Below are 11,148 nucleotides of genomic sequence, written 5' to 3'. Positions count from 1 at the left end.
AAATACCCATGATACAGATGTAATCAGCAATCCACGCCAAATTGGCTTTCTCTTTTGACATAATTTATTACTCGCCTTGAAGTTTCATTTTCCGCATGCTCCCTACGTTAAAACATTTTTCTTTTAACCAAATGAAATTGCATTAACAAATTAACTTGGAAAATATGTGCAGAAAAGTTGTTCTTTACAAACTAACCTTTGGCTTGTGTGTGAGTTGGCAGACCAGTGGGGGGGGGGGGGGGGTAGGAAAAGGTGTAGGCGGTTTCTATGTGCTCCTTTAGAAAGAGTATGTCTTACTCTGTGTATTTCTTCAGGAAAAATGTAGGCATTCAACAGGACAGGGAAAGATCAGATTCTCAAAAGAGTTGTTTTCTCTAAGCACTGAAAGCAGCTGCAGAGGGCTTAACAGAGACAAAAAATGACATAAGGAGAGATTTTATTTTTATATATAATTTAATTTTATCTAGGAACCAGATTTCTTTCTGTTTGTCTGTCTACGTATCTATACCCAGCTTATAAAGAAAAGAAACAAACAGCACTGAAAGGTTGTCTCCTTCTGTGTGCTTGCCATGACTATTTGCACCCACAAGTTCACTGCTATGCACGCCAGCCCACCAGGAATAGCACCCACATCAAGCCTGAAGAAGCCCATTTATTATTTTGATGACAAGAACTTGCTAAAGTGGGCACATGGAATGTAACCTTGGAAAGGCATGCTCTCCACACCGGGAGGTCTTTGAGAAGCTTGAGTTCTTGCCAGGACTAAAAGTTTGATGCATTCCCAATGACTTCATCCCGAGTGAAAGCTAGCCTCCCGCCCTGTCATCCTCGGGCAGAATCACACCAAGAAAGGACAATTTGGAAATAGCATGCAGGAAATAGACTTCATTTTTCTTTTGAATAAAATAAAAGAAGTAGTCTACATGTGCATAGAGGATACAGCTCCCAGACCCTGCAGTAAGGGCCCATGTTTCTCCTACAACTGCAGAGGGCTTAGCACAGAGTGTCCCAAAATATAATGGGGTTTTTCTGTGGGCAATGTAGATGTGAAATGATCTCCCCCCAAATTGATCTTTGTATCCCATCATTCTGACACTTCATTGCACATCCTGGCTTTCTCTTTAGAAAAAGGGAACAGTTCCATTCCAGTTAATGGTGGCTTCTCTCCACTTGGTTCTGATTGCCATCTCCACTGGAGAAAACCGTCTTCCTGATCCATGTTCCTCCTCACGTTGGTCACTTTCCCAGTGATGAGAGTGAGTATCTGAGGGAGGAACAGCCAGCACTTAGACCCCAGCCTATGCACACCATTCCAGAGGAAGCCAGGAAGGAAGGCAAACAGGATGGGTGAGCAGGAGTCAGGCTCAGCGTGTGTGTTCCTAGAACCAGTAAGCAGAGGGGGATGGTACGTAGAAAAACTGGGTTGTTTTGTATTTTGGAACATGAATATTGACAAGTCATGTAATGAACGTGGCAATACCATGATCTCACCTAGAGCAAGGTGTAGGTCACCGGATGTTGTCAGGAAAAGTGGAGTGCTATCACCTCTTCAATGCTTCTGTGAAATTTTGGGTGAAGAGCAAAATGATTCTTGATTCTGGTAAGGTAATCAAGAACTGGGTTCAAGGGCCAGATTTGTTTCATGCAACATTTGAGAAGGCACTGAACATCTCTCAACTTCCTTTAGTCAATTAGTAACTATTGGCCACCTCTGTTTCCTCCATGTAAAAATAGATATCATGGTATCTACCTCATGTGACTGTTGGGAGAATTTAATGGGATAATGTATGCAAAGCTTTCAACACAGTGCCCAGAACAGAACGCTTGCCATGCATGTGAGCTAATAAAAAAATGATGCTTTCCTCAAAGAAGACAGTAAAGTAGAAATGATAATATATTTTAAGGAACATATTGCCCATACCCCACTAAATTAAATTGGTTAATATATATTTCTCAGATTTAAATAAAAAGAATCAGTAGCTGCACAGATAAGCCAGTCACTAAGATACTTCTCCAGATTTAGTCTTAATAACAGGCCTGTGATGCCCAAAGAGTCAGAGATGAAATCGACAGGCGCCATTCTCATCACTTTTATTCCCTTGTCCAAAGGGTCAGTGTTTAAAGCCATCTTAAGGTTAGTCTTTTTCCTCATGAGTTAAAAAAAAGATGGTTGAAATTGCAGTGAGGTGACCCATGTGGTTGTCTGCTTGTTCCATTGGACTAGAACCTCCTGATGTTTGCAGGACTGTACCTTAGTCTTCTTGCTTTCCTGGTGTTTAGCACAGTGCCTGGCACTTAGTAGGCTCTCATAAAGGCTTTGTGAACTAATCTGAACAGAAATGCACCATCAGATTGGTTATTTATGTCACTGGATGCGCATCTGATGTTGGGTCATGGGATAGCATTGGCCAGTGGGAACCCTCTCCTCCCAATTGTTTTAGCGGTTCTTTCCTCAGGCATGAAATGCCACAGGCTCAAAGACAAACGACCTTGGAGAAGGCTTTTTGGAAATTTGACTCCACCTTTTGTTTTTCTCTAACCTATAAGTTATTTGTGCCTCTGTGCTTCTTCTAAGCCCCTGCTCTACTTACAGCTGGCTTAGAATTCCCAGGTTACAGTGCGAGGTTTAGGCCCATGGGGCTCACGCAGGGTTTCCTTTCAGATATCAAGCCTAAGCATTCGCTTGCAGACTTAGCATGAATATCCACACCTGTTAAATGTCTCTTTGAGCCCATTAAAGCACACAGCCCACGGAGTCGGAAATGCTCACCAACTGTAAGACGGGCAGGCTTTTTCTGGAAAGGCTGCCCACCATACAAGTGCAGATCAAACCGCTGCTCCGCTTTCCAGTCTGCTAGGAGCTGCCTGTTTGTGCTAAAAAGGACACTGTAGCTTCCATTGATGTTGCACAGCCAAATGGGCAATTTGGGAGTCTTCAGCATGCTGCCCACCTGGGAGGAGGAAGCACATGCAGATGAATAAATAGCTTTTGCCGACTTTGTGGCCGATGCTGATACAGCCTCGTAATAAAAAAGCAGCTCTGAGACACCTGGCTGCACTGGTAGCCAAGAAGGGCTCTGCAGGAGGAAGACTGGAAACGAAGCTTCGTGAATGAATTTACATTGATGAATGGTGCCTTTTGCCAATCATGCTGTTTTTCTCTCAATGGATTTTATTTTAAAACTAGGGGCCCGCCGTAACCGGTTTGGCTCCGTGGATAGAGCATTGGCCTGCGGACTGAAAGGTCCCACGTTCAATTCCGGTCAAGGGCATGTACCTTGGTTGCGGGCACATCCCCAGTAGGGGGTGTGCAGGAGGCAGCTGATCGATGTTTCTCTCTCATCGATGTTTCTAACTCTCTATCCCTCTCCCTTCCTCTCTGTGGAAAATCAATAAAATATATTAAAAAACAAAAACAAACAAACAAAAAAACCCTAGGGGCCCAGTGCACGAACTTGTGCACATTGCTGTGCATCTGCCATGGGCACAGGGGTGGGTCTTGGCCCATCCTCTGTGCCCCCGGTCCCCTGTCTGCCCACAGCCCTGCTCCCACCACCACCATTCCCACACACTGATGGTGAAAAGTGATTGGGGCTGGCACCAGCAGTGGGTGCGAGCAGCAGCTGCTGCCCAATTGCCCCTCAGGAGTAGGGGGAGGTAGAGAAGCCCTCAGGGGTGATTGGGGCCAGCACTGGGCACCAGCAGCAGGTGCGAGCAGGGCTGGCGCTGGCAGCAGGTGTGGGCGCCCGGCAGGACTGTGGTGCGAAGGAGCAAAGAATTTTCAGTAACCACCAGAGGCTTACCCTGATGACACGATTGGTGCCCCACCTTGGTCTGGCACCCCTGCTCACCTGCTCCACCATCCTGCCATAGCCAATGCCTGCCATGTTCCACACTCTGCCGCCTACTGCCGATGCCTGCCATGTTCCACGTGTGCCCCTGGTGGTCAACGCACATCATAGTGACTGGCTGTTCGGTTGTTCAGTTGTTCCTCCCTTTGGTCTATTTGTGTGTTAGGGTTTTATATATATAGATGTTTGAGGGTGGCCTCATGGAGGAGGTGGAAACACCTTAGTCTGGTTTTGAAGTGAGGTAGAGAGCACAAAGATAAACTGAAATATAGATGGAGGGTGGAACAAGAGAACTCCCATTTGTCTTTACCAACTAGTGTAATGACTCCTGTTCTGAAAGTATGACAGACTGCATTCAGCAGGTGGTCAGACTTCAAGCAACATTAACCATTTAGAATATGGGGAAAATATTATTTAGGATATAGAAATATAGAATATACTTTTTGAATCCTACCCGAGGATCTCTCTCTCTCTCTCTCTTTCTCTCTCTCTCTCTCTCTCTATATATATATATATATATAGTATATACTAGTGGCCCTATGCACAAAATTTGTGCATGGGTAGGGTCCCTAGGCCTGGCCGATGATTAGGGCTGGCTGATGATTAGGGCTGATCTGTGGGACGACCTGCAGGGCGATTGGGGAAGGGAGGGCATAGGCACCCACCTTGGCTGGCCTGGGGCCTGCGGGCTGGGGACAGCTCCTGCATTGAGCATCTTCCCCCTGGTGGTCAGTGCATGTCATAGCGACCAGTCATTCCACCAGTCATTCTGCTGTTCTGTGGATTTGCATATTAGGCTTTTATTATACAGTGGGGCCTTGACTTACGAGTGTCCCGACTAACGAGTTTTTCGAGATATGAGCCGTCTCTCAGCCGATTTTTTGCTTTGAGTTGTGAGCTAAAATTTGGGTTACGAGCCAGCTTCGGATACCCCACCGCTAGTTGGCGCAGCGAACGTCACAGTGAACGCCACAACATCAGCCCAGCATCATATGTCTCACTCATTCACTTTAAGATTTGACATACGAGTAATTTGAGTTACGAGCTCTGTCACAGACGAATTAAACTCATAAGTCAAGGCCCCACTGTATAGGATAGTCGAACCCACCACCTTTTGGTGTATAGGATGATGCCATAATATTTTGACTACAGAAAAAACTTCTGGGAAATGAGGTGAACCCAAACACACACACACACACACACACACACTCATCTATATATATAAAAGCCTAAGCGACCATCTGACCATTGGACCATTCGCCTGTTAGCTATGACGTGCAATGACCACCAGGGGGCAGATGCTCCAACCAGTAGAAGAGAGTGCCCGATTCCTCGCGGAATCGGCCGTGGGTTAGGTTGCTGCTGGGGCACAGTTGGCCCCGAATCTGCTTCACCTGCACCCCAGACCCAGAGAGGAGGGAGCCCGATTCCAGGGTGTGTCACCCAAGAACCACCCTCTCACAAACTGTGACCCCTCAGGGGATGTCGGAGAGCCGGTTTCGGCTGATCCCCGCAGGCCAGGCTGAGGGACCCTACCGATGCATGAATCCATGCACCAGGCCTCTAGTATGTATATACACATATCTGTATGTTAACACATAGATCAATTGTGAAGATGTATTTGGAGCTGAATGTACTAGTTTGGTATTATATATAGTAAGTTTACTGCTATAACCACATTGCTAACTGTTTTTTTCCAGGCAACTGTCAATTCGGCCTTGAATTCTCACAGTGAGTGGATCAGATTCACAAAAGCATCACTCTGGGGCCCAGAGTAAAAGGGGCCAGCACATTTCAGTAGTCCCTGAAGGTATCATGCTATTGTAGCACATTTCTATTAATGATAGCTACCATTTTGTTTAAAGAGGCAGAGAAGCAAATGTTTTTTAAAAGATTGCCATTAACAATGTAGCAGGATACAAAATTAACCCCAAGAAATCTGAGGCATTTCTATACACCAATAGTGAACTTTCAGAAAGAGAGGGGCGGGGCGGGGGGAAGGACACATATGTAATACCCTTTGTAATACTTATTATAATATTTTTTTAAAAAGAATTAAAAAAAAAAGATTGCCATTAAAACTCATTAACATAAAAAACAATTCTTTCCTACTTAGAGAGAGAAACATGAGCTACATGGAAAAACCTCTACCATGTTCACGTGATGCCAGGTAGACCAACGGGACTCTCTGCCCTGGCATATCTTCCCATGACGGTAGGATCTGATTCTGTCTCTTTCCTTCTCAGTCCTCAGAGTTGTACTGTATATTCAGGAACAAGTTCTGTCTTATGGAAAATCTAGCTTTGAAAAATTATCACGTTTTGTAAACCCAAGCATTAAAGGCTAATGACTTGATATTTTGATTTCTCAATAGTTCTATTCCAATCTCTTTGTTTTTCTTTAAATTCTTCAGTGTGGGTGAATCAGAGATGCTTTTGTCTTCAAGCTTTTCACTTGGCACTACCACAGAAAAATTATATAACTGTACTTGAAAGAAATGACCTCAGTTTTAATTGATAGTTTTAAAAGGCTGTAAGCCTAGCACTCCAATCTGGACCTACTCATAGTGGGTGCAGGGTTTGCTCATCTCTTCACACTCCAGTTGGCCCCTCGGTGCTGCATATAACAGGAGCAACTCCCATATCAAACATGGGGCAAGTTCCCCACTGGCTGGAAATAAACCGATAAGGATGTGTCATTGAAGCAGCTACATGAAGTAACCTTCCAGATCGACCCCAAAGTTCCAAATAACATTGTAGCCATTCATTAGCTATAACTTAAGCACTTTCTTTCTTAGGCCTCCTTGCAACGGCACCTTCTATACTAATGTTACATATAATCTAGGATCCAGAGGACATGGAATTCTTAGGATTGGAAAACATGGATAAACTAATTAGGAATCGAGGGCTGTTCATAATACCAGTAAAATGCCACTCACGTGGGACTTCAGGTGCACATTCTGGCTGATTTCAAGCCAATGAGTGATCCTGTGAAGTATGTCTGGTTGATGTAATAGATTGTAGACCAGGGGTGGGCAAACTTTTTGACTCGAGGGCCACAATGGGTTCTTAAACTGGACCGGAGGGCCGGAACAAAAGCATGGATGGAGTGTTTGTGTGAACTAATATAAATTCAAAGTAAACATTATTACATAAAAGGGTACAGTCTTTTTTTTTTTTTAGTTTTATTCATTTCAAACTGGCCGGATCCAGCCCGCGGGCCATAGTTTGCCCACGGCTGTTGTAGACACATATGATATTGCTTGACAGAATCTTTGTGAGGTAGGAAAATTCAGCTGGCACTCAGATAACATGCTCTGCAAGGAGCTGACACCACACTAGTGTCACTTTATGCAGCAGGCAGTTTTCTTTCCTCGACTCGAAGCTATTCAAGATTTTATTAGAGTAGGACGAAAAAGAAGGATGGTTGACCCTTGAACAACGCAGTGAGGGGATAGTAGCGCTGACCCTTGGAAAATCTGTGTATAACTTTTAACTCCCTCAAAACTGAAGTTGTCCCTCAGTATCAGCGGGGGATGGGGTTGGTTTCAGGACCCCCAGGGATGCCAGAACTAGCTGATGCTGAGCCCCCTGTATAAAATGGTGGACCAGTGCACATGCTTGGCCCTCCACATCCAGACTCCTAACTGCTGATCAAAAGCAGTACAGATATTTGTTGAAAAATATCCACGCATAAGTGGATGATGGAGTTCAAACCCATGTTGTTCAAGGGTCAGCCGTAGAGTTATAAATGCAACAATCTCCAACCCCCACGTGATCAGACAGGGACCCCACGCTGAGCAGGCAGAGCCTTGCTTGCCTTGGGAGATGCTGGTGAGAAGGAAAATGCCACGTGTGGCTGTCATGGTACTTTGGGTATTAACTCAAAGAGGCGAGCCTCCCGATTACACTGAGAAACACCTGGCTTTCAGTGAGGTCTGCAAAAACACAACAAAGCACTCCCTCCCCCCGGCTGAATCCAGCCAGGTATTCCACCCCCTTCTTTTCTTGGCAGATCACATAATCTGTCTGACTGGAATTTTTAGTCAAGAATTTGTATTGCTTTTAGGTAGTTTATCAGCTACCCTTCCCCCCAAAGCAGGATTCTAAATATGTTTTACTGGTGAGATTCCACCAGTGCAGAATTGGTACATGCTGCTTTGTTGCCATGGTAAAGAGGAAATTAAATTGTGATACAGTGGTGCTATAAATAAAATACCTTCCTTCTTAAGTTTACTCATTGTGTAATAAGCCCAGTAGGTTCAACATTACATGCAGCAACCAAGCCTTTATAACATGTATTGTTTAAGCCAATGTCAAATTACAAGAACAAGAGAAAGGATGGACAGATTCTAACATTAGAGGGCAAGAATTGAGTCTCTGTAATTCTGTTTTCATGCCCTCTAGAACAATGGCACATAGAATGTCCCTTTGCATAATGAGCTTGATATCGTAAGTCCCAAGGCCCCAGTATGATAATCTGAACAAGAGAAAGGGGTCAGAAACCTTGCCCTTTCTTTGCTGATTCCTGGGGATGACTCACATGCATAACTGTTAAAGGCCTGGCTCTCGTCTCTGCCACCTGGAACAGAGTCGATGTACCTTCCGTGAGTGTGTGCACTGTGCTGTTGTGTGTGCAAGACACTTTCTCAGCAACTCAGGGGCAGAGTGCACAGGGGCAGCTCCATTTGGTACTTTTATGGTTGGAGTTTAATCAGTCTCTTTAAAGGGAAAATGTAACGAGGGAAGAGCTACAGCAGGGAGGGGCTGCGCTCTGCCAGGCTGCTGGGGAGTCGTTCCAGGAGACCTGACTGGCTTCAGTCCCTTCTGAAATCAGCGTTGGTTTTTCTTCTCAGTGGCAGGTGTGAAGATAATGTGAACCTCCTAAGGCTTTCCAGATGGTGTTAGACTCAAACTGCTTTATGTTCTCACTCAGGTATTGGAACCTCACACTCAAACCTGGACCTTCAATTAGAAAAATGACGGGAAGCTTCCAAACAGCCTCGTCCTGTGAGTCCTGGCTGTGTTCCGTGGGCATTGCCAGTCTGGTGGCTCTGGGGGCTTGCCATGTCATCTAATGAGAGCTCCATTAAAAAAATCTCACCCACTGGGCTGTGACATTGGGACTGAAAGACATGTGTTTTTGCAGCCTCTGCAATTTTGTCACAGACTAAGGAGCTATTCACTTGATATATTATAGATTCACTATAGATATTAAAGATTAGGGAATGTGAATCTGCATCTACATATAAAGATATTAATAAAGAGCTAATATGCTAATGGTCGATATGCCATAACGGTAACGACCAGGTCATTAGCATATTAGCTGGGGCGTTGCTCTGGAGATGGGGCGGAAGTGGGGAGGGCCTGGAGGAGGCGGGACCATCCCGTTCTGGGGAGGGCAGGGGTGAGAGCCCATAGCGCCCCCCTCACCAGTCCTTTGCCACCCATCGCTCGCACTCTGAGTGCCGCATGGCCCACCTGCCAGAGGAAGGAGCACAGCGCAGCATAGGCTTCCACTCTCCTCTGGCGCCATGAGGGGCAGAGCTGCCGTGTTGCTCCAGAGACGGGTGGAAGTGGGGAGGCACCCAGAGAAGGTGGGACCAGCCTGAGGCCTCTGGAGGGACTGAGGTCAGAGCTTGAAGTGGCCAGAGAAAGCCAGAGGGTTTGGGGGCTGGGCCAGGCGTGCTGGAGCTGTGTGTGGAGAGGTTCTGGTGTCAAGGCAGGGCTGCAGGTGGGTGGGCCGCGCCGCGCTGCGCCACGAGATTTCGAATTGCGTGCTGGGCTCCTAGTATATATATGATAAACTATAAAAGCACTTAGAGTGTAATTCCAAGGATGGGCATTTTGTGTTTACCACTTATCAGAAAACAAGTAAGGATGACAATGCCAGGCAGCATGGCACCGTGGGTGGAAGGTGGGCTTTGACTGTACATAGATCTGGGATCACAAGCCTGGCTCTGACACTCACCTAGCTGATGGCCTTGGGCAAGCCTCTATCCCTTTCTCAGCCTGGGGTTTCTCATCTCTAAATGAATGCCCGAGCAATAGACACTGGACTTAAACTCACACTGATTGTAACTTCAAGTGGAAGTGAGGAATAAATAAAATAAGGTGTCATTGCAAGTGGCTCAGAGAGAGCCTGGCACATAGGAAATGTTCACAACAGGGAATAAATAAGCTTCATATACACAGTAGTCCTCATTAAATGCCATGATAGGTTCTGAAACTTGAAGCAAAAAGACATATATGAAACCAGTTTTAGGCTAGACTAGTTGATATAAACAAGAGTTAAACTCCTATGGCATGTCATGAATGTAACTTAAACGACATTGAACAAAATGGTGTTATTTGGTTATTTGAGGATCTGCTGTACTTTCTTTAATTACCATTTTATTTTTCCTTTTTATTTTTTAATATATATTTTTATTGATTTCAGAGAGGAAGGGAGAGAGAGAGAGAGAAACATCAATGATGAGAGAGAATCATTGATTGGCAACCTCCTGCATGCCCCCCACTGGGGATCGAACCCACAACCCAGGCATGTGCGCTGACCGGGAATTGAACCATGACCTGCTGGTTCATAGGTCTATGCTCAACCACTGAGCCATACCGGCTGGGCTGTAATTATTTTAATAATGTAGATGAGTTATATATTACTTTTAACCTAAAATAATAAGCTGATATCCTATCTAATAGAAGTAATATGCAAATTAACCATCACTTCCTCATTCAGTCACAAAGATGGCGGCAGCCATGGAGCTGGAGCAAGCAGGAGGCTTGGGTTGCCCCTGGTGATGGAGGAAGGAAGCTTACCACCTGCCCTGGCTGGCACTGAGCTCCACTCAAGGCTACAAAGTTTCAATTATAGAAGATAAATAAATCCCAGATACCTGCTTCCAGCCCACGGGTGTGACCAGCCTGAAAACAGTAATCAGCCCCTCACCGAGGCTGGCCAGGCACCCCAGTGGGACCCCCCCCTCTGATCCGGGACACCCTTCAGGACAAACCAGCCAGCCCCCACCCGTGCACCATGCATCTATCTTACCTAATAATAGACAAACATGCAAATTGACCGTACTTTCGCTATGCCTTAAGCCACGCCCACCAGCCAATCAGAGGGACTATATGCAAATTAACCCAACCAAGATGGCAGCGGCAGCCACGGAGCTGGAGCGCGCAGGAGGCTTACTTGCTCCAGTGATGGAGGAAGCCAGCCTGCCGCGGCCTGCTCTGAGCTACACTCAAAGCAACAAAGTTTCAATTATAGAAGGTAAATAAACCCCTGATACCTGCTT

At 45.7% G+C, this 11,148-nt stretch overlaps 1 protein-coding gene across 1 annotated transcript in view; it reads right to left on the bottom strand.

Annotated features, from left to right (window-relative positions):
- Positions 1-497: 497 nt before the first annotated feature.
- LOC102263085 (protein FAM188B2) overlaps positions 498-11,148 on the bottom strand; it is a 52,384-nt gene continuing 41,733 nt past the window's right edge. The window contains exons 10-11 of the mRNA XM_014537435.1: positions 2,771-2,951; positions 498-1,264 (exon numbers count right to left, since the gene is read on the bottom strand). Coding sequence (XP_014392921.1) covers positions 1,122-1,264; positions 2,771-2,951 — 324 coding nt within the window. The 3' untranslated portion in view covers positions 498-1,121. The remainder of the gene's footprint in view (positions 1,265-2,770; positions 2,952-11,148) is intronic.

Source organism: Myotis brandtii, unplaced genomic scaffold, assembly GCF_000412655.1.
Source record: "Myotis brandtii unplaced genomic scaffold, ASM41265v1 scaffold179, whole genome shotgun sequence".
Lineage (NCBI taxonomy): Eukaryota > Metazoa > Chordata > Mammalia > Chiroptera > Vespertilionidae > Myotis > Myotis brandtii.
The sequence above is the reverse complement of the archived record's forward strand: the minus strand, read 5'-3'. Positions and strand labels throughout refer to the sequence as shown.